The sequence below is a fragment of the Bidens hawaiensis genome, unplaced genomic scaffold (assembly GCF_021521415.1).
Source record: "Bidens hawaiensis isolate Kalapana, Puna unplaced genomic scaffold, B.hawaiensis_p1.1 tig00000055_1, whole genome shotgun sequence".
Lineage (NCBI taxonomy): Eukaryota > Viridiplantae > Streptophyta > Magnoliopsida > Asterales > Asteraceae > Bidens > Bidens hawaiensis.
In genome coordinates, this window is record NW_027491016.1 from 9,157,178 (window position 1) to 9,181,880 (window position 24,703).

General features: G+C 37.6%; 2 protein-coding genes across 2 annotated transcripts; both read left to right on the forward strand.

The window, feature by feature from the left end:
- The first annotated feature begins 15,198 nt into the window (after positions 1–15,198).
- LOC143537980 (actin-related protein 8-like) lies at positions 15,199–19,947 on the forward strand. The gene is made up of 12 exons (XM_077031658.1): positions 15,199–15,447; positions 16,674–16,750; positions 16,955–17,025; positions 17,111–17,178; positions 17,317–17,378; positions 17,459–17,556; positions 17,669–17,750; positions 17,829–17,971; positions 18,333–18,481; positions 18,555–18,688; positions 19,599–19,717; positions 19,792–19,947. The coding sequence occupies exons 1-12, from the start codon at positions 15,215–15,217 to the stop codon at positions 19,873–19,875; spliced, it is 1,320 nt and encodes a 439-aa protein (XP_076887773.1). The 5' UTR covers positions 15,199–15,214; the 3' UTR covers positions 19,876–19,947.
- A 1,425-nt stretch (positions 19,948–21,372) lies between these two features.
- On the forward strand, positions 21,373–24,625 carry LOC143538083 (THO complex subunit 3-like). The gene is made up of 11 exons (XM_077031739.1): positions 21,373–21,435; positions 21,508–21,603; positions 22,212–22,341; positions 22,430–22,521; positions 22,615–22,683; positions 23,528–23,585; positions 23,689–23,788; positions 23,864–23,950; positions 24,049–24,127; positions 24,228–24,360; positions 24,486–24,625. The coding sequence occupies exons 1-11, from the start codon at positions 21,373–21,375 to the stop codon at positions 24,518–24,520; spliced, it is 942 nt and encodes a 313-aa protein (XP_076887854.1). The 3' UTR covers positions 24,521–24,625.
- Positions 24,626–24,703: the final 78 nt, after the last annotated feature.

The window sequence follows — 24,703 nt, forward strand, 5'->3', positions numbered from 1 at the left end:
ATTGACCCACTTCCCGTGGATAAAAATTAGAGTTTCCGGTGTAGAAAGATCCCCAGGTATGGCATTTACATCATATTAAAATTTCATGGTCATTGGAGGTGTTTAGGTCGGTCAATCGAGTTTAGTTCGAAAACTAGGGTTTATCGGGTGGAGAATTGCAAATTGTTGAGTTTGATGCGTTAGTTGATCGGGTGACCGACCGATTCAGTTTGTGCAGCCCTAGAGAGGTTTAAGGGCTGTGGAAAAATTATTTTTTTAGTGCTCGGGGCTGTCGTGGTTAGTGCTTAGTCAATCGAGTCAGCGGTGCGCGAATTTTCGTTTAAATGTTAAAGTAAGTGTTGTAAAAAGGAACCGTCAACCCTATCAACTCGGGTGACATAATTATGATGAATGAAAAGAGTTAAGATGGAATTTGGTCCATTCGGGGCTGATTCGGTTAACAAATGATTTTTAGAATTATTTCACACGCATTCGACCCGATTTGACTATCTTTGGGCCTTGGGCCAAGTTGTTAGGCCTGGGGCCAAGTGTTGGGCCTTGGGCCAAGTGTTGGGCCTTGGGCCAAGTTGTTGGGCCTTGGGCCAAGTGTTGGGCCTTGGGCCGAGTTGTTGGGCCTTGGGCCAAAGTGTTGGGCTTGTACGGCCCATTAGGCTAGAGTGTTCCTACAGTCTAGTTTAGTAACGCATTATATATAATTTACAGGCCCTTGCTTGTGATTGTGCCCTTAGGAACTTCCTAGCTCGTTGCAAGTATTCGATCGATCTCAGGTGAGTTCATGATGCCTCTTTTACTCATTTTACTTTTGGGCTAGCATGCGCACCTAAATGTTTTCTTACTTGATGAAATGTTTTTAAAATGATTTTATATAGGCTTGCTAGTATATGGTAAGTCTTGGGATGTTAGATATATATATATATATGTGTGTGTGTGTGTACATTATTTCTTGGCCTCTATTTGGCGATGTTGTAGTCGTTTCGACTACTGATGTTGTGTATGCCTACTTCGTGTTTGCATGTACTGATGTTACGTGTTTGGGTTGTACGTTTGCTCGACCCTGATGTTATACGTGGATGTTATATATATATACTGTTATCTATATAGGGATGTTATTGAATGGATGTTTACATATACATTTGTATATGTATGTATGATGATGTTTAAGTTCGATAATGATGATTAGATGGATGTACCCTTTTACTTTTAGAAAACCTTTGGTATGGCTATCATGATTTTACTACTGATATCTTTTACTTAAAACTTGAACTCATTCAGCTCAAGCTGACTTTGTGTGCATGTTAGTGTAAGTTTCAGGATTTGAAAGAGGATGCCTTATCGCTTGGTCGTGCACGGAGCTACTTGGATGGTGAAGGGCATACTGGAAGGAAGAATTGTGATGAACATTTTATTTCAAGGAAACTTATAAAAGTTATACTTACTTTGGATTTTGGGCAAAATTCTCGGGTTTCGGGAACTTATTTCATCTTTCATGTTTTCCGCAAAATTGATACTCTGATACGTTTGTTTTAATGGAAGAAACGGTTTTTAAGTTTATTTAATTTTACGAGTGTTTTGAATGATTACCAACTGTGGGGTTCCCGGGGTTCGGGCCTTACAGGTTGGTATCAAAGCCTTGGTTCGAGGGATCCTAGCTTCCCCGAATGCTTGGACTCGAACTGTAAGAAAAGAGACAAGTACGCCGGCCACGAGTTGCTGCACGCCAAGAGGTAACTTTAAATTATTTAGTCATTCCTTTACATTTAAGATTTCCCTTATGTGATTAACTGTTAAGTGTTAGATAGAGTGCTAATATGGTTAGGGGCCGGGGGTGATTAGGACGGGTGGGTAAAGTAAACGACAAATCACACTTGATCAACGTCATTAGCAGTTTATCCTTACCTTACATGTTCTAAATGCCACTTATACTTAATCATATTAAAACTCTGTCTTTGTAGGGATAAGTCATGGTTAATACTCGAACAACTAGGAGAGGTGGTTCTAGCGGTCGTGGTTGTGGTCGTAGGCCACGTACCGAAGCCGAGAATGAAATTCCTACTCCCCAGCAGGAAACTCCGATTCATGAGGAGGGGGTAACCCCGCCTTAGATCCTGCTTTACGCGCGGCTATCGCGGATGAGGTTTACCAGGTGATCCATAGCGCCATTCCAGAGATCGTTGCTGAGTCCGTCAGGGTCATGGAAGAATCACTAGCTGGTAAGGGTTCGGATAGGGGAAGGCAGAGTAAGGAGGTACAGGTCGAAGAGGAAGAGGAAGTGTATGTGCCGAGTGGGGGTGAAGAGGAGGTGCTGACCGTTAGTGTATCGACCCGGGGTTGCTCGTATGGTGACTTTAAGAAGTGCGACCCCCCTTCTTTCGATGGCACTAAAGATGCATTGGCAGCACATCAGTGGGTGAGGGAGATGGAGTCTATTCTGAGGGTTAGTAAATGCAAGGGGAATGACATGGTGACTTATGCTACTGCCTCGTTTCGTTCCGAGGCACTATGTTGGTGGGATAATTTGGCGCAAGTTATGGGTGATCGTACGATTAGGAGGATGACGTGGGATGAGTTGAAAAAATTGGTTCTTGATCAGTTTTGTCCTCCGCATGAATTGGATAAGATAGAACAAGAATTCTTGACCTTGGAAGCTGGTACTATGTCGCATCGGGAGTATACCACCAAGTTTAACAAGATGGTTCATTTATGTCCCGACTTGGTTACTCCCGAAGCCAAGAGGATTAAGAAGTACGTGAAGGGGCTTCCGGTGGATATTCGTAGGGGTGTGTTGACTACCGACATGAACTCTTTTCACTCGGTGGTCACTCTAGCAGGTACGCTTTATGATCAGAGGGAGAAATTACCGCCTACCGAGAATAGGAGGGCATGGAACTCAAATTCGTACGGTAAGCGGCCAGGGGGAACAATTTTAACTCGTCCGGGAAAAGGGTAAAGACTGAGACTTCTGAGTTTAAAAGGGATGCAGCGTCTGGTAATTGCAAGAAGTGCGGGAAGCCGCATAAGGGGGAGTGTAGGATGGGGTCTGGCACTTGTTTTTATTGTGATAAGGTGGGACACCCCCATTTCGAGTGCCCGACATTGACCTGTTTCCGCTGTAAGGGTTCGGGTCACTTGGCATCAAACTGTCCTTCCATTAAGGCGGGGAGGGGGGGGGGGGTCCGGGCAGGGGACTTCCTCGAGGGGGAAGATGGATGAGAAGCTGAAGGCCAGGGCGAGGGCTTTCAACATCTCCAAGAAGGAAGCGAAAGAGGATGCGGATGTCGTTTCAGGTACTTTTCCTTATTTAGCTTTCATTCCACCGTTATAATTTATTATTCCTTTGAATTCGTATGTGTTGATCGTGTAGCTAAGCAGTAGTATAATATTGTCCTAGGTACCCTTCTACTTGATGAATTACAGGCGTCAGTCTTATTTGATTCGGGCGCCAGTAGAAGTTTTGTGTCTACCGCTTTCTGTTCCTCGTTGAACAAATCACCCGAGCGCGTAGTCGATGTGTTTGAGGTTGAGGTCGCCGTAGGAAAATCCGTGTTCGTGTCTAGGGCTATTTAGGGTTGTTCCATCGAGTTGTCTGGTCATAGATTTCCGGTGCGATTGTATTTGACGCCGCTTGGTTGTTTTGATGTGGTGCTTGGGATGGATTGGCTCGCGAATGTTGATGCTCAGATCATTTGTGGTCAGAAACTTGTTCGTCTAAGGGCCCCGGATGGGACTCAGATTATGGTCTTCGGTGATCGGAATGTTGCGACGCCACATATTATATCCACGATTAAGGCAGGGAAGTTGATGCAGCGGGGGTGCGGGGCGTATCTGGCGTATGCTATGAATGTGAATACCGAGGTGGCTACCGTCGGTGATGTTCCTATTGTTCGGGATTTCCCGGATGTATTTCCAGATGATTTGTCAGATGTACCGCCGGATCGCGAGGTAGAGTTCCAGATAGACCTTGTACCGGGCGCCAAACCCGTTGCCCGAGCTCCCTACCGCCTAGCGCCGAATGAAATGAAGGAACTTATGGCTCGGTTGGAAGACTTGCTCGATAAGAGCTTTATTCGACCGAGCATCTCGCCTTGGGGTGCCCCGGTCTTGTTCGTTAAGAAGAAAGACGGTAGCATGCGGATGTGCATTGACTATCGTGAATTAAACAAGCTCACTGTCAAAAATCGGTACCCTCTCCCAAGGATCGACGATTTATTTGATCAGTTCCAAGGAGCTAGTTGGTTCTCGAAGATCGACCTTAGGTCCGGATATCATCAGCTGAAGATTCGGGAGGAAGATATTCCTAAGACTGCCTTCCGCACTCGTTATGGACATTACGAATTTCTGGTGATGTCTTTCGGTTTGACCAACGCACCGGCTGCGTTCATGGATCTTATGAACTGGGTGTGTAGACCGATGCTCGATCGCTCGGTTATTGTGTTCATCGATGACATTCTTGTGTACTCTAAAAGTGAATCCGATCACGCCGGTCATCTCAGGGAAGTGTTGGAGGCTCTGCGAAAGAACAAATTGTATGCGAAATTTTCTAAGTGTTCCTTCTGGTTACGTGAGGTTCAATTCTTAGGCCATGTCATTAACCCGAGTGGTATTCTGGTTGACTCTACAAAGGTGGAAGCCGTGAATGAATGGGAGTCTCCTAAGTCTCTAACCGAAATCCGTAGTTTTCTGGGTTTGGCGGGGTATTACCGCCGCTTTATACCCGATTTTTCGAAAATTGCTTCTTCACTGACCAAGCTGACTAAGAAGAGTGTTAAGTTCGTTTGGGGTACGGAACAGGAGGAAGCTTTTCTTGAGTTGAAGAACAGATTGACGCATGCCCCGATCTTAGCTTTACCTGATGGCACCGATGATTTGGTGGTGTATTCTGATGCCTCTTATTAGGGGCTTGGGTGTGTTTTGATGCAGCGAGGTCGAGTCATCGCTTATGCCTCACGACAGTTGAAGCCTCACGAGGCGAATTATCCTACCCACGATTTAGAACTGGCAGCGGTTGTGTTTGCGCTTAAGTTGTGGTGGCACTATTTGTACGGTGTTCCTTGCGTTATTTATACCGATCATAAGAGCTTAAAGTATTTCTTCGAGCAAAAGGAACTGAATATGCGGCAGCGTCGATGGTTGGAGTTGATTAAGGACTACGACCTGGAGATCATGTACCATCCAGGTAAGGCTAACGTGGTGGCGACGCGTTAAGCCAGAAGGAGAGACCAAAACCTATTCGTGTGAAATCCTACCAGCTTATTCTCAAACCTGACATTTTGAAACAAATAGCCAACGCACAGAATGAAGCGTTGCAGGTGGAATGGATTATGTCAGAGCGTATTTGGGGTCAGGAAAATTTGTTGGAAGACGTAGGTGATGGGGTGAAATATAAGGATGGCCGTTTATGGGTACCGAGGTATGGAGGATTCAGAGATAAAATTTTGGATGAGGCACACAAGTCGCGCTATTCTATTCACCCGGGCGCGACCAAGATTTACCAAGACTTGAAGAAAAATTATTGGTGGCCTGCAATGAAATTTGAGGTGGCTCAGTACGTGAGTAAGTGTTTGACGTGTCTACAGGTTAAGGCCGAGCATCAGAAGCCATTTGTGAAACTTCAGCCGTTGGAAATACCTGAGTGGAAATGGGAACATCTTACTATGGATTTCGTGAATAAATTGCCTCGTACTCCTAGGGGTAATTATGACACCATTTGGGTAATTGTGGATAGACTGACCAAGAGCGCTCATTTCTTGCCGATTCGAGAGACTTTTAACTCAGAGCAGCTGGCCGATGTGTTTATCCGTGAGATCGTCTTTAGGCACGGGGTGCCGGTGTCTATTGTTTCGGATAGGGATACACGTTTCACCTCCAGGTTTTGGAAAAGGTTTCACGAGGAGATGGGCACCAAACTCCTCATCAGTACCGCCTATCACCCGCAGACGGATGGTCAGTCTGAGAGGACCATTCAGACTCTCGAGGATATGTTGCGGGCTTGTGTTATCGACTTTGGTGGTAGTTGGGACCGTCACTTACCGTTGGTAGAGTTTTCGTATAATAACAGTTATCACACCACGATTGGGATGCCACCGTTTGAGATGTTGTATGGTAGGAGGTGTAGGACTCCTGTCTGTTGGGGTTCCATTGGTCAAAAGCAGTTAGGTAGTTTAGAGGTGGTCGAGGCTACGACTGAGAAACTCGACAAGATTAAAGCATTTATGAAGGCCGCGCAGGATCGTCAGAAATCTTATGCCGATAAAAGGCGAAGGCCTATCGTGTTTGAGGTTGGGGATCGAGTTATGTTAAAAGTTTCTCCCTGGAAGGGAATTATTCGTTTTCGTAAGAGGGGGAAGCTCAGTTCGAGGTTTATTGGCCCGTTCCGTATTTTGGTCCGAGTTGGCGAGGTAGCTTATAGACTGAATTTACCCGAGGAGCTCGCTGGGATTCATCCTAATTTTCATGTATCCCATCTGAAGAAATGCTTAGCGGATGAGGAGGCCCATGTGCCTCTTGACGATATTGAGCTCGATGGTAAGCTGAACTATGTCGAGCAACCGAATGCTATCATTGACCGTCAGGAGAGATGACTGAGGAATAAGGTGGTTAGGCAGGTGAAGGTGCAGTGGAGACACCGTAGGGGTTCCGAGGCTACTTGGGAGTCCGAAGACGAGATGAGGAAGCATTATCCGCAATTGTTCCTGTTGCATCGGGATTCAGGGACGAATCCCATTGTAAGGGGGGTGGACTTGTAACGCCCATTGATTCCGACTTCAGGAATTAAAGATTGTTGAGAGTGTACAATTCTCGGGATTTATCTGACGTTTCTCAGAAGCCTTTACGTCACCCCGGTACGCCTAATCGCTAAACTTTTCTTCCAAGTTGCATTATTATTAAATTCCTGGGGCTAGAATGAAAATGTTTCATATTATAACATTAATCAAAAAACCCTAGCCCCCATTCTTGCACCTGCAGCGATCGGCCAAGAGGCAGCCCCCCCTCATTGCTTCGACTTTTTGATCGATTCCGAGTTCCTAGAGGTAGTTCAAGGTATGTACTACAATCCCCTACACTCTTTTTGCTCACCCCTAATCGTTTTGATGCTCAATTTTGCTGAAACTTTTCGTTGGGCAGATTTCGGCTAGAGTGCAATTGACCCACTTCCCGTGGATAAAAACTAGAGTTTCCGGTGTAGAAAGATCCCCAGGTATGACATTTACATCATATTAAAATTTCATGGTCATTGGAGGTGTTTAGGTCGGTCAATCGATTTTTAGTTCGAAAACTAGGGTTTATCGGGTGGAGAATTGCAAATTGTTGAGTTTGATGCGTTAGTTGATCGGGTGACCGACCGATTCAGTTTGTGCATCCCTAGGGAGGTTTAAGGGCCGTGGAAAAATTATTTTTTTGGTGCTCGGGGCTGTCGTGGTTAGTGCTTAGTCAATCGAGTCGGCGGTGCACGAATTTTCGTTTAAATGTTAAAGTAAGTGTTGTAAAAAGGAACCGTCAACCCTATCAACTCGGGTGACATAATTATGATGAATGAAAAGAGTTAAGACGGAATTTGGTCCATTCGGGGCTGATTCGGTTAACAAATGGTTTTAAGAATTATTTCACGCGCATTCGACCCGATTTGACTATCTTTGGGCCTTGGGCCAAGTTGTTGGGCCTGGGGCCAAGTTTTGGGCCTTGGGCCAAGTATTGGGCCTTGGGCCAAGTATTGAGTCTTGGGCTGAGTTGTTGGGCCTTGGGCCAAAGTGTTGGGCTTGTACGGCCCATTAGGCTAGAGTGTTCCTACAGTCTAGTTTAGTAACGCGTTATGTATAATTTACAGGCCCTTGCTTGTGATTGTGCCCGTAGGAACTTCCTAGCTCGTTGCAAGTATTCGATCGGTCTCAGGTGAGTTCATGATGCCCCTTTTACTCATTTTACTTTTGGGCTAGCATGCGCACCTAAATGTTTTCTTACTTGATGAAATGTTTTTAAAATGATTTTATATAGGCTTGCTAGTATATGGTAAGTCTTGGGATGTTAAATATATATATATATATATATGTATATACATTATTTCTTGGCCTCTATTTGGCGATGTTGTAGTCGTTTCGACTACTGATGTTGTGTATGCCTACTTCATGTTTGCATGTACTGATGTTACGTGTTTGGGTTGTACGTTTGCTCGACCCTGATGTTATACGTGGATGTTATATATATATACTGTTATGTATATAGGGATGTTATTGAATGGATGTTTACATATACATTTGTATATGTATGTATGATGATGTTTAAGTTCGATAATGATGATTAGATGGATGTACCCTTTTACTTTTAGAAAACCTTTGGTATGGCTATCATGATTTTACTACTGATATCTTTTACTTAAAACTTGAACTCATTCAGCTCAAGCTGACTTTGTGTGCATGTTAGTGTAAGTTTCAGGATTTGGAAGAGGATGCCTTATCGCTTGGTCGTGCACGGAGCTACTTGGATGGTGAAGGGCATACTGGAAGGAAGAATTGTGATGAACATTTTATTTTAAGGAAACTTATAAAAGTTATACTTACTTTGGATTTTGGGCAAAATTCCCGGGTTTCGGGAACTTATTTCATTTTTCATGTTTTCCGCAAAATTGATACTCTGATACGTTTGTTTTAATGGAAGAAACGTTTTTTAAGTTTATTTAATTTTACGAGTGTTTTGAATGATTACCAACTGTGGGGTTCCCGGGGTTCGGGGCCTTACAATCAATAAGGTTTTAATCAGCATATATGGATGGAAAGAAAGAGCTTACGGTTACATGGGAAAAGAACGCGGGTCGGGTTCAGTTAAAGATCCACATGCTTTTAACAATGAACCCGCTGAGTAAGTTTTAGGAGCTAAAATGTTTCATATATGTGTAAATGTTTTCTTATATATGAAAATGTTTTATAAATAAACCTAACATTTTTTTAAATATAAATACGTTTGGTAAAAACAATTAGAAAAATCATTAAACAAAAATATATTTAAAAAGAACTTTTAAAAGTATGTATAATTAATAGGAGAGAGAGAGGCGGGGAAAAAATAGTAAGAATGCATAAGAGAACGACATGTGGCACGAGCAAACTTTTATTTATTATAAAGTATAGATTATATTTAAAAGAATAAACATTGTTTTCGACTTGAGTATGATGTTGATATAGTGTTTTTAGTTAAAAAGAAATAAACATGTGACGTGATTATCAGTGTTCGTGTTCCTCGCTGCATTATGACACCTCTAGTATATGTAAATTTGACACCTCACATGTGTGTGTGTAGAGAGAGAGAGAGAGAGAGAGAGAGAGGATGACAATATGCGTTTGGAACGAACATTGGTGATCCAATTCTTGAACCCAATTGTAGCCTTGTAGGGTATTAGGTATACCTCTGTTAGCAGTGGTGGATCTAGACATAAATCTCAGGGGTAACATTTAATTTTTTTTAATTGTATTTCACACTATGTAAACAAAACAAAAAATAGAAACATGACACGTGGGGTGCAAATTTCTCTTATTCGGTTTTTGAACGCTTGAAATCGAACCATTACACCATGTTCTTTTACTTTGTGGAAACTTTTTTTTACTACACAAATTAAAGCATTGTTCAAATACTCATCACCCATTCGCTTATGCAAACCCGATTAATAAGTTTCATTTTTAGAAAAACATATTTCAGCGTTTGCGGTTGCAATTGGTAAAACCAAAGCTAGCTTCAATATTTGATGAACAAAATAAAAAGTGGTGTGTTGGTTTCCACCATTACACGAGCAAGATCATACAGTCACCTAATTGTGAAAATTTACCATATTCCTTTAAAGTGTGATAAAAGGTTGTACGATCACCTAAAATACACTATCTTTCTTCATTACTAAAACCTTTTGGATACATTTCCGAAAATGTCACTATCTTAGATATGCCAAGCTTGGAAAACGAATCTCAAGATTTAAACCAGACATTTTCGAAAATGCCACTAACAAACTAGTTAAGACCTCACTAAATCTATTTTCAAGTTCTTGAATCTGCATATCCAAGACCGTATTCAAAATTTCAACCTGAAAATGATGATTATGTTAAGCATATTTCAGTTTGATGTTTCTTGTTCAAACAAAAGAAAAAAAGGTTAATGGTTGCTATTTGCTTTGGCCTAAAAACATTGTTCGAGCTTTATTTGATTTGAACTTTTAAGAAAATGATGATTTCGTTGAGCCCGTTTCTGTTTGAGTCTGTTTCAGTTTAATGTTCCCGTTCAAATAAAAGAAAAAAAGATTAGTTACTTTTATTTGCTTTGGACTATAAATTTGTTTGGGCCTTATTTAATTTGAACGTTTAAATTGGTTGGTCTTTTAAACAAATAGGGGTAACGTAATATGTTTTTAGAGGTAACGAAATACGAAAATCGACCCAAAAAGGAAAAAAATTTACACCGCTGACGAAAAGTTGAGAGGTAGCGGATGCTACCCCTCAATATAAAGTACATCCATCCCTGTCTGTTAGTTTGTTGAAAACTACTCGTTAGAATTTTCAAATACGTTTCTTAGTATTTTTTTATATAATTTTACTGACAATTTAAAAATATAAAAACTAAAAATCCAGTAAATTAGTAGACTATAGTATTATGTTACCAAGAGTATGATTCAGGTAAATAAGTATATACGTTTTTGGGTAATGATACCGTATATCTCCTAGCCATAACCATCTCATACCCAAAAACATTTTAAAACTAATCGCATACGCATACTCAGTCCAACCCAAATACTCATCTCATTAGTCATTACTCATTACCCGTCCCAAATGTTTCGGTTCCGATCGTCGGGCTCAAAGCTAAACAAATGAAACTAAAGGGGTTGAAATAAGGGAAAATTCCCAAAATAGCCATTTATAGAGAGAGAAAGCCCAAAATAGTCCTTTTTTTCTGAGAATTATTTAGAATTTGAACTCTTAAGACGCATTGAAAAAAGATAATAAATATGAGAGAGCAAGCCAAATCTTTAAAGAAAGTTAGGAAGCAGAGCAAATTTGAGAAAATATTGAATGTAAAGTTCAGATTATTTTGAAATGTTGGAACAAAAGTTTAAATTTTTCTTAATTTTTTTTCTCAAAAAACAAGACTGTTTTTTTTATGTTTTTTATCTTTTCCGTCAATATTTTCAAATTCTTGGAAAAAGAGATTTTTAAATCTCGTCTTGAGAGACGAGATTCTACCACCATCACCACCACCCACCGTTTGCCTTCCACCACCACCACCACCCACCGTTCGCCACCACCACCATCCACCCCTCACCACCCACCCACCGTCCGCCACTACCATCGATCACCACCCACCATCGTCCGCCACCACCGTCCGCCACCACCATCTACCGTCTACCACCCACGGGTTAGTAATATGGACAATCAATTGATAGTTGTTGGACTAAACCTGCTGTTGATCGTATCCTTATCATTGTTCTCGATGCTCTCAGGTACATATATATTCCTTCCTCATATTATTATTTGTATACTCATCTTGTGTTTTTCGATTTTGATTTTGATTTTTAGGTTTGATTTTGTTGCTCCCAGTACTTTCTTCCAAGGTAAGTTACTGAATCATTTATGTTAAGCTCAAATTGCACAACTTAAAGTTTAGGTGGTTATAGAATTGGTTTTGTGTGAATGTTACAGAGAAGAAACCATGGATGGACATGTTGCAAGTGCTGCATAAGCTTGCATCAGAATCGGAATTAAAATCAGGTTAGTAACCCGTGGGTGGTGATCGATGGTAGTGGCGGACGGTGGGTGGGTGGTAGGGGTGGATGGTGGTGGTGGCGAACGGTGGGTGGTGGTGGATGATGGTGGTAGAAGGCGAACGGTGGGTGGTGGTGGTGGTGACAGAATCTCGTCTCTTAAGACGAGATTTAAAAATCTTTTTTTCTAGAATTTGAAAATATGGACGGAAAATGCAGGAAACATAAAAAAAAAATAGTCACTATTTTTTGAGAAAAAAAGTTTAGAAAAATTTGAACTTTTACTCCAATATTTTAAAATAATTTGGACTTTATCCCGAATATTTTCTCAAATTTGGTCTGCGACTTTTTTAAAAGATTTCACCTGCTCCCTCGTATTTATTATCTTTTCTCAATGAATCTTAAGAGTTTGTTTGCATCTGAATGGATAGATCTAATTCGGCCAGACGTGAGGACTATTAAGAGCGTTTGGCAAATGCATCTGAATGAACTGTTTAGCCTCTGATTCAGTAAGTAAAGAATTGAAGTTGAAGCTGCAGAGACCAGAATACCCTTAACATAGTATAACGTTCTTCTCCTTCTACCCTCAACCTAATAGCTTCTCCCTCCTTCTCCAATCCGAAATCGTGACCCATCTTCTACGGTCCTACCAGGAAATCGATCAACCCTTTGAAGCGACAAGCCCATCTGCTACCCAGGTAATTTTTTTCTGCAATAGCAATTTGTGATTTCTGAAATTGATGAACCGTTTGGTGTGTTTGAGATTAGGGCTTCAATTTGTGATTTCCAAAATCTGTGTGTTTATAGTTTGCAAGATAGATTCATCAAATTATAGGATTCATAATTTACAAATTAGGGTTTCAATCAAAATTGTGAAATAAAGTGGGATTGGTCATGTATATCGTGTTTGTGTTTATAATAAGGTGTAAGGGTGCAAACGAGGATAGTGCAACAATGTCTTTACAAAGCTATGATGGCAAGCATGATTTGTTGTTTAGCCTCATGAAACTAAATGATGGCCTGTTTAGCCTCATCAAACTAAATGATGGAACAAGTTCACTAATTTACAGCTAATATACAAAGCTATGATGGCAAGCATCATTTGTTGTTCATAAAGTTTAAAAGAGGTCAATTTTGACCCATTTACTGATTTGCATATAATGGATCAGTTTGGAGTCTAAATTAACCCATTATTTAGAGTTTGGACTGTGATCCATGATAAGGTCAAAATAATAAGGGTAGATTAGAGGCCTAATTTAGACCAATTTGGAGTCTAAATTAACCTATGTTGTGTAGTTGTAGTATGACCTAGATAGAATGAATTAGTTGTCACTTAAGATCTGGTAAATTGTATTACTTTATCAAATATAAAAGTTTATTGATTTTATAATGTGTTAATTTAGTGTAGGTTCACTTGAAGCTGCATGATGCGTGGAAAATATTCGATTTCAAGTCAATCTTGCAGAGGCTAAATACAAAGACTATAATCGACCGGCTAAAGTATGTTTAAGTTATTATAGATAAAATGGGTATTTGATATGTTCATTTACTATTTAGCAATTTCTTTGCAGCTTTGATGTAATAATTGTCCATTGATGTGCATGAGAGTCCTGAACACGAACATGGCTGGTTTTACCCTATTCGAAAATTTGCAGTTGTACTCGCTGCTAAATACTGGTCTACAGGTTCACGAGTCCCACTTCGCTCTTAAAGTTCGTCATGTATGTATGTGTTTGAATATTTGACTGATGCAACCTATGCATAAAACCTGTTGATTTTGTTTGTGATATCTCTTGTTTTTGAAGTGAGATGATATTTTCAATTGAATATGCATTTGTATATTTGATGAATTGTTGGATAATATATGTGGTTTTTTGTGTTTAGTATTTTAGATTTATTTTTGTTGGGTTAAACAATGCCATGCATGTTGCTCTAGGTCACTTTGGTTCTGCTGGCCTTCTGCGATAATGCTCTGAGTCAAGTTATAGTATTGGACGCCCTTGCAAATTGTTGAGTCAAGTTATTATTTTTCCTTTGTTTGTGTTTAGGCTTGTACACAACCTAAGCATGAATGAGGCTTGTTTGTGTTTATTCATTTTACATTAATCGAACAAACATGGACAGTTAGAACAGACGAATATTTATGTTCATGTTTATTTGACCATGCTCGGGTTCATTTATGTTTGCTTTGTTTCATGTAGATGTAGAACGAACAAGCAAAAGGAAGCGTGTTGAAGTAGTAACCTGCATGTAAAGTTGTTTTTATGCATACTATCCTAAAATGATGAAATCGGTTGAACCGTGAAGGATTGAAAAATCTTGTGTCAAAGACGGCTCTTTTGAATGACATCGGGCAAATATCTACAACTTACTACAATAAATCATACAAGTATATGCTCAAATCAGTGCCCCGCCAATTTTGCTAATGCAGCTTTGGTGTCCAATGTATATAGATTAGAAACTGCAGATGTCATATGACCAAAATGTAACCAGACATGGATCCCATAATCCTAAATTATATCTGTTGCATATTGCAATAAAAGATACATAATCTGGTTTAGTTGCTTGATTTTGCTTTAATATTTGATGTGATATTTTAAAACTTGTGTGTTTGTTTTCTGGTGTTGCAAATTGTGGCTTCCGCCGCATAGCACAAGTTTTGTACTAGTGTGTGTGTGCGTGTTTTTGTGATGTATACTCTGTATCAAGGTTAAAAATTTTTGTATATCAAATCTGGTAAATAATTGCAAGCATGTTGTCAATTTGGTTTAAGTAGATGCAAGGTATGTTTAAAGTGCATTGTTGAAGATATTAAATAATTTAATGTGCATTGTCTATCCGTTTTTTATACAAATTAAAGCGGCAATGCTTGGGTCTAAGTGTTCCAACGCGGGCTGCTTTCTTACGAGTTCTAATTAAACAGATACAGTTTATTCGGCCGAAATAGTTCAGAGGGGTAAGATGGTTATTTTACATAGTTATTCAGAGGTCCAACCAAACAAGCTTAACTGGTTCAGCACTTACTGACTCAGAGTCTCTTAACAATTCAGACCTCTTAATGGTTCTACACTTAATAGCTCAGCACTTGCCAAACAGCCTCTAATTCTAAATATTTCTCGTAAAAAAAATGGTTATCTTGGGCTTTCTATTTTAAGAATTTTCCCTTAAGATAAACATAGCACCGAATAAGTTGACTACAAACAGTAGGACCCACCGCAATCAAATCAAACGGCCATCTTCATCCCACCTCGACACCTCACTCCTTCACTAATCCTAATCACTACCACCCGCCGTATTTGACCACCGCTACCGTCACACTCTCAAACCACCCCCAAAATTATCATCATCAATTCATCATCAAAATTAATCAATTAATATGTCGAATCTGTTCAAAAAGTATGGGAATCGGTGTCTAACCGCACAAACTCAACCAAAAACACGCCAAATTCATCGTCTAGTTTGACCTACGCAACGTTATCCGATCAGATTATGATGTGCTCATCCTCCACCGGCGAGTTCGATCGGATACCTCTGGATGTGTTTATGCAGATCGTGAAACTGCTCCAACCGAACGACGTCGCTAGACTCACCGCCGTGTGCAAGCTGTGGAGGTTAATTGTGTCTGATAATAGGTTGTGGATGTATTACCTCCAGAACCAGCCGGTTCCGTGGGAGGCTATATTCTTCTCGGAAGTTAACTTGCGATCTGGTTTTCCTCTTCAGTATGGCTCTTGTTTTAATTACTATTTTATTTGCTTAATTATTTTGCTGTTTTATTTGGTTGTCAACAGATTATAAATTATTAGGCGGGAAAACGAACTTAACGTTAACAGCAACCGAACACAAAAACGGACTGTTACTTGGAGATATATTTTTGTTAATGCTTGTTCATTTTATAAATGAACATGTTCCTATTCGTTAACAATATATAACCGAACAGTTCACGGACTTACAAGCATAAATGAATATAGTTGAACAAACATAAACAAACATTTATGAACAAATTTAAATGAACAAAAACGGACATAAATATAAATAAATGAATGTGCTTAGAGGAACACAAACGAACACTTATAAAACATTAAGTACCCAATTCATCCAAAAATTTAAAATGTACGTCCTATGCATTTTTTCAGAAAAAATATCGGATATCGGCCAAGGACCGATATTTGGGATATCGGTAATTTTAATATCATGCAGAATTTATATAACAATTCATTATACTATCCTACCATTAACAAGTTAACCTTTTGCAACTTACAAAACACTAACAATGGTAGCAAGTAGGAACTGATTAAGACTTAAAACACTAGCATTATGATTAAACACTAAAGATTGACAATTAAGGCTTAAAAAACTGATATCGGGAAAATTGGTGATATATCGGTCAAATATCAGTCAATATCGCCAACAATATCAGGACCGAGATTAAGACCGATATTTCGATATTACCAAGGGACGGATAACCAATACGATATCGACTGCATAGAGCGCATCTAAATTTTGTAAAGTTGCATAGCTAATGAGTTAAACGAACATATATGACCAAACATAAATGAACACAAATAAACTAATGAAACATGTTTTGTTTGTCTTATTAAATGAACAAAAAAATTTATTCATATTTATATTTGTTCGCTTATTATATAAGTGAACTTCGCTAGGTTCGTTTGCAGGCCTACAAATCATGTTCAATTTGATTTGGTGAGTTAGCTTTATGAGTGCAATCAGTAGAATTAGTTTGTAGTTTCCACACATCAGTATGAGTATTGGGATGAAAGAATTATTAGAGAGAATATATTAGTTAGGTTTATTGTTATGTAACTACCAGAAGATATGTTTGATTATGTTTCCTTTGTACTGTACTCCATTGCCAGAGTTTGGTGATGATTGCACAATTATTTAATTATTATTGGATGTGCCTAACAATCTTAATCTATGATTGTAGAATATGTTCCCAAATGCAATCATTTATGAATATCTATGGGTTACGTTCGCAGGTTCCTGGAGCTATAATCGTTGATGGTATGTAATCGTATATATATCAAATACTTTCATATCACATTTAAATTGTTTTAAAATACTGAATATGATGGTATCTCATATGCTCATGAAAGTGGTTGTATGCTGTTTTAAATTATTTTTCTAATTTCTATTGCCTTTGGAGGTTTAATAATCGATTAATTTAAAATATGTAATTAAACAGTTTTTGTTTTGATTCTTACAAAGGTGGTTCTGGCTATTGTAAATTTGGTTGGAGCAAGTTTGATTCCCCATCGGGTCGATCAGCAACGTTCTTGGTACATGACAGTTTTAGTAATTATTTTTTTGGACAATATATTAACTTTATTATTTTAGACTCTAATAGATTAGTTTTACATGTAGGAATTTGGTAATATCGAGACTCCAATGTACTCTAGACTTCGTCATTTCTTTGCAACAATTTATAACAGGTATTGCATCAAATGAGAAAGTAGTTTGTTACATCAAATGGCTAAAAGAATAGTGCGTTATATATAATGACATAAATGTGATAGCTCATCACATTTGAGAGAATTTTCTTGACCATATAAATTAAATATAATATGCAGGATGCAAGTGAAACCATCCACCCAGTCAATTGTTGTCTCAATTCCATTATGCCAATATGATGGTATGCTTCTCATAATCCGTTTAATTTTTTTTTTTTTTGAGTTTTATAAATTGATATCATTCTTCCTTAAATTTATACAGATACAGAAGCTGCTAAAGCTGCAAGAAGACAGCTTAAAGAAGCAATACACTCAGCATTATTTGGCATGAATGTTCCTTCTGTTTGTGCAGTCAGCCAGGTGTGACTAACCACTTATTAATTATCCCTATATAATTTCAAAATATAATAATCAAAAATAATTTTTATATTGTTTCTTACTCTCCTCTTGTTGTATTTCAACCATGCTACAGGCAACTTTAGCTTTGTTTGCAGCAAAAAGAACTTCAGGAATTGTTGTCAATATCGGTTTCCATCAAACATCTGTTGTCCCAAGTATGCTGATTCTGTTGATCAGATAGTGTTATGTTTGACCAAATATAATTATAATTTTAACGCCTGTTATATTTCCAGTTTTACATGGTAAGATAATGCGCAAAGTGGGTGTGGAAGCTGTGGGAGTTGGAGCTTTAAAACTTACAGGATATCTTAGGGAGCAAATGCAGCAGAAAAATCTACATTTTGATTCATTATACACAGTGAGGTCACTGAAAGAGGTATTAAAAAATAATATAAATGGGCATAAAGGTAAACCAATTTATTTTAGGTCAGGAAAAAGTGAAAAAACATTATTAAAAGTTCTAGAAATTTAGCTACGGTAATTAAGAACCTACCTTTTTTTCAAACTCCATGTCAACACTACTACATTAAAAGTCAGCATGGTCAATAGTTAACGACAATTTGTGAAAATTTGCCATGGTCAAAAGTCACTTCATGAAAAGTCAACATGGACAAAAGCTAAAACAAACCTTTTTTTTTAATTTAAAAGTTGGCATGGCCAAAAGTTAACAGGAGCACCACTTCATGAAAAGTCAACATGGTCAAAAGTTGACAAATCATCATTTTTGACCCATGCAGAACCTGTGTTATGTTGCTCTCGACTATGAAGCCGAATTATGCAAAGATACAGAAGCATCATATGAGGTGGCAGCTGCAGGTTGGTTCACACTTGCACGAGAACGGTTTCAAACAGGAGAGATTTTATTCCAGCCACGTATTGCAGGAATGTATGTACATGTCACCTTTGACTTTTGGTAAGATTTATATTTACTATGGCATTTAATCAGTTTTTGTTTGCAGGCGTGCAATGGGTTTGCATCAAGCAGTGGCACTTTGTATTGACCATTGTCATGGGGCTGAGTTGACCGCTGATGAAAGCTGGTTCAAGACCATTGTCTTAGCTGGAGGAACCGCGTGCTTACCAGGATTAGCAGGTATAATTTATAATCGAGTACCGTATGTAAATGGTAGGTGATTCATATATCACCAAAATTACCTTTTACTAGTGGCGTAAAGGAGACGACCCGATCTAGTGTTCATGTAAGCTCGGGCTCGGCTCGTTTATCCATGGTAGCTTAAGCTCTACATTTAAAGCTTGAGGTAGGCTTGTGAGTAATTTTCAAGCTCAAGCTCGACTTGTTTATTATTTATTGTTTAATTTCTTTATAAAAATGTATATAATTATGTTACATATATTTGTAATTTTAATCATATATTTAATATAGTATATATTATTACCTATTTTTATCTTAATTATAGCAACAATATTTATTTCATTTCTTAATCTTTTTACGATTAATATTTTTTAATTTTTTATGTATTTTTTAATTAAAATTTTTAAACTTTTTATTCCAACAACTAATTTAAAAATAATTTATTTTAAATAAAAATATTTTATAAAAAAAACTATAATTTTTTTACATACAACATGGCATACATTATTTAGCTAAGTTCATCATAATTATACATACATGATTTATTATCTAATTTATTGTATTGAATTGAAAATCAATATATTTATATAATTAATAGGCTCATTTAGGCCATGAGCCTAGTCACGCTCGGGCTTGAGCTCATTTATTGAATACGCTTCAACTTAACCTCGGGCTCAAGCTCGGCTCTATTCAAGCTTTTAGTGAACCAATCTTGAGTAGCTCGTCTGTGGTTCAACTCGTATACACCACTACTTATACCACATGGCTCATTGTTTGTTATTGTACTATGTGATTTCAATATTATGCATTGGTAGTTAATTTTGACAGTGTTCAGAGCATTTCCCTATGTTAACTAAATCGATTTTCGGTGGTTATTTTCTTCTTTAATTGTTGTTTTTTTCAACCATAGAAAGATTAGAGAAGGAACTACATGGTCTTCTTTCCCCTTCGGTAGCCGATGGAATAAAAGTTCTTCCACCCCCTTACGGTGCGGACTCCGCTTGGTATGGGGCAAAACTCATCAGCAATGTAAGTTAATATTATAAGCCTTTGGTTTATCATAGGGAAAAACTACAAAAGCATAACATGCTTTTTGCTTGCAGTTGAGCACTTTCCCAAACTCATGGTGCCTCACCAAAAAGGAGTTTCGGTCCAAGGCCCGAAGTGATCGAAGAAACCTAGTATGATGAAGTTGAGATTCGAGGATGCTAATAACAATAATACTAATAGTAAAATATATAAATAAATAGAATAAAAATAAAGTGGCTTTGTAAGTGTTGAAATGCAATAACATATTGACATGGTAAATATAGAATTTGGATTTCTTATGTTGTTTAACTTGCTATTGTTAGCTTTATTAATTATTAATAGTTAAGTAGTTTGAGTTGAACTGCCAGGACACCAGCAATGGGGGTAGCTTGTATGATTTGTTATATATGTTTGCAGCCGGTCGGTGTTTGTGTGCTATATTTGGAGTTCTGTTTGTTGTTTGTGTTTTGACATTCTTCAAACTAAATTCGGAGTTTAACAAAATGTTTATATTTTACACACATGCATGATTAAAACCAAATAAAAATGGCATTCACGTATGAAAGCTGCAAATCAAACTAGGAATTTAGTGAACTACAGTTTCCACACTTTTATCATAGATATCTAGCTTCTTATGTGACCTTGATTCGAAATACACATATATTAGGTTCGTTTAAGAGCAAAATTAACACCTCATAAAAGCAATTGGTACGAATAAACCATAGACTAAGTGAGAGTTGCGGAAAATTGATGATTTTGTATGGACAAATCACAATCAAGATGAGTGATAATAATGGAATTGTGACCTTGGAAGGAATTTGTGAATGGTTTTAGTAGGTGGGTCCGAAGATAAGACTTGAACCTTGCCCGATAGTCCAATACCTTGTGTCACTTGCATGTGAGATTAGACGAAGACTTGGGTCAGCTATTCTTCGATAGTGTTGTGGCTAGAAGAGTTTGGCCATTTGTTTAGGAGTGGATTGGGCACACGACAACTGAGTGCAATTTGATGCTCTTAATTTTATTTGCTTGTGGAATGCATGGAGATATAAGGAACACGGTTTATTGTGTGCACTTGTTAGCGGCCCAAAATATTTAGAGGCAATGTGACAGGGTGTGGAAAAGATATCAAACACCATTAAAGTTAGTACCTTCTTGTGGATCATATACCAAGCAAAGTTGCAAGTTGTAGAGTGGCTTAATTGGCGTTTGTTTAATCCGGCAGGTTGGACCAATGTTAAGAATCGATATGTGTTGATTGTGATAGATTGGATTTAGGGAAGACGATAGGAACAATATAGACGAACGATTGTATTACTGAAACGTAAAGAGGAGGTTATGCCCTCTCTCCATGCATCACGCAGGAGCCTTAAAATATCTAAACAAACTTTATCCTAACCTCTTATCATCATCTATTACTTATACTACCAACATATTACACTTTAGACACTTGTATTATTTTCCGTTCACCCCTTTGAGAACACATACATTGCGTATTCCCATCAGTTTAATTGTTGTAGTAGTTAGGTGCATTTCAGATCAACCCTCGTAAAATAAGAAAATGGCATCTTGGTCCATAAACTTTTGATATAAAAGAACGGAAGGAAAGCTTATTGGTCGGTTGCAGAAAGAGTGAAGGTTGAGTGATAATATTAATGGGAGACACAATTCCATTCAAAAACCTTCAGAGTAGAGAGTATCAAGGCCACAAGAAGAAGGTTCATCTCCTCTCTCACCAAACCCTAGTTTCTGTTCTTCAAAGCATTAAACTTTTTGTGCGAATTAAACAGGTGCATTCTGTAGCATGGAACTGCACTGGGACAAAGCTTGCTTCGGGTTCTGTTGATCAAACAGCACGCGTATGGCATATAGAGCCCCATGGCCATGTAAGTCTACTTGTTGACACTGACACTGCACACCACCTGTTTGTTATAATGCCGCAACCAATCAGTCACCCTATTTAATTCATCCACCAGCTTACATGGGCACTATGATGCCAAAACCAAATCATAAGAGCCTGTCACATCATACGGGTGGCCGAAAAATGGTCATACTGGTCACAGAACTCATTTCCGTGAGAGAAAGACATCACACGGGTCATATAATTTGGCGAACACCACCTCAAGCCACCCATATTTTGTCGGTTGTGTTTCTTTAGTCAAGCCCTTATATAAATGTGTGCGTCACATGATGCTGCGGCTTGTGCAGTTAACCAATATTTGAACAAATTAGACCATAGGTTGCAACTAGTAAGAGTTTTTCAAATCTTGTTGAACAAATATTCTATTTTAGTGCTTAAATATTATCATTAAATAAATTTTTAGTATTTTTCTACTAACCAACGTCGGTCTCACATATGTGATGCGCGTGCTTTGTGCATCAGCTTTTAAAAACCATGTGCATGTGTTTTTTAATGGATCATACTCAATTGGAATCCGTAAAAAAGTCAAATTATACATTGATGCTGTGTATTGAATGGGTTTTTTGTTTGCAGAGTAAGGTTAAAGATCTTGAGCTAAAGGGTCATACTGATAGTGTGGATCAATTATGTTGGGACCCGAAGCATGCTGATTTGGTTGCCACTGCATCAGGAGACAAGACCGTTCGATTATGGGATGTTCGCAGTAAGTAAACACTCTGTTTTCAAATATCAAATCTTTAATTGAGACTAAACCTTAATATATGAAAACTCAAGTGTTAATAATATTACAGGTGGAAAATGTTCACAGCAAGCAGAACTTAGTGGGGAGAATATTAATATCACCTATAAACCGGATGGGACTCATGTAGCTGTTGGGAACAGGGTACATTTTGCTTTCTATTTATGATTATTATTAATTACCTAAATTTTACATGTGTTTAGTTCCAGTTAATTTTAGTGTTATTATATTTTATAGGATGATGAACTGACAATACTGGATGTTAGAAAATTCAAGCTCATTCATAAGCGCAAATTCAACTATGAGGTAAAATTTACATTCAAACAAGTATTGCTCTTTATGATTTTATTTATTAATGGCAATTTTGTAATATTTGGCTATTTGTGTGTTACCTACCTTTTGAAAAATAAGGCGAATTTCATATATACTTTTACAAACCTAGTGAAATATCATATATGCCCAACCCAGACTTAAAATATTATGTGTGTCAAATTTAAATGAATACTTAGTTCATGACCATTTTACTCCTATCAAATATATGATTTTTTAACCTAGTTTAGTTTGTATCAAGATTAAGTTTACTTTTACTTCTGCTGGCATTGGTTGTAAAAGAAATTTGAAAATAAGTATGAAGGTTAAAATAATTTGCTTTTACTAACATGAGTAAATTTTGTGTTTTAAGAAAAAGTATTGTTGGCAGGTAAATATAAAATTAATCATTTCTTGAATCGTTACCAATGAAATGGGTAGATATGATATTTTAACTAGTTTTTAAGGGCATATATGATATTTGAAGTTTGGGTTGGGTATATTTGATATTTTACAAATTTGTAGGGGCATATAGGTTAAAAGTAACTTGTTATTGAAATGAGTAAATCTCATATTTTGAGAAAAAAAAATTGATGGATAAATATAAAATTTCAGGTTTAAAATGGGTAAATTAGTGTATATGATTTTTTAAAGTTTTAGCAGATTAAGGATAAAATGGTCATTTCTTTAATTGTTATTAACGAAAATGGTAATGTGATATTTAGTTGGTTTTTAAGAGCATATATGATATTTTAAGTTTGGGTTGAGCATGTCTCATATTTCACAAGTTTGTAGGGGCATATTTGTAGTATTGTGTTTGCTTCACTGGTTTGTTTGTCAGGTAAATGAGATTGCATGGAACATGACTGGAGATATGTTCTTCTTGACTACCGGAAACGGTGAGGATCCTTGAATATTAATAATCATACTTCCCAAGCTTTATTTAAAAAAAAAATAATAAACAGCATATATAATACGCTTGTTTCTTGATATATTTTGTAGGTACCGTTGAAGTACTTGCATACCCGTCTCTTAAAGCAGTTGACACCTTGACGGCTCATACTGCTGGTTGTTATTGCATTGCAATCGACCCGTTAGGAAGGTGTGTTTAAATCATTAAACACGTATTTTATATATTTTTCGTTAAATTATTAAAGAAGTTTTTATGTTGTGCCAGATATTTTGCTGTTGGAAGTGCTGATTCGTTAGTCAGCCTTTGGGATATTTCAGAAATGTTGTGTGTGCGTACGTTCACTAAACTAGAGTAAGTAGTTCTATACGATAACTCGATAAGAGTGCGATAATTTGGATATAATGTTTGATTTAGATATATAATGAAATCATTGTTATTATTTTTTTCAGATGGCCAGTTAGGACCATAAGCTTTAATCATACGGGCGAATATATTGCTTCCGCTAGTGAAGACTTGTTCATCGACATAGTATGTTTTTCTTGCATTTTGATTTCATCGAACAATTATTATGATAATGATAACAATAATAATATAATTATGTAAAACCATGATGCCTTTTGATTAACAGTCAAATGTACAAACGGGGCGGTCAGTTCATCAAATCCCGTGTCGGGCGGCTATGAACAGTGTGGAATGGAATCCGAAGTTTAATTTGCTTGCATATGCTGGTGATGACAAAAATAAGTATCAGACTGATGAAGGTAAAGAATTAACATTGAAATAATATAACATTTGAGAATATTTGGCACACTTAACAATTTTTAAAATTTTTAAATAATGGCCCATTTTTTATTCCTATTGACAAACTGTTACCTTTGTTTTGCAGGCGTTTTCAGGATATTTGGCTTTGACAGTGCATAATTTCAATATTACAACATATGACTTCTCTAGGTGTACTTTATCTGTTATTAATGTTGTAATACTCTTTTTTTTTAACTGTGAAAACTTGTTACCAGAAAACTCATTGGGTTATGGATGGCTCTTCCCGTCATCATTTTTTTATTCTTCAACTTTGTGTGATAATGTTTTTGTTTATTTAGTTTT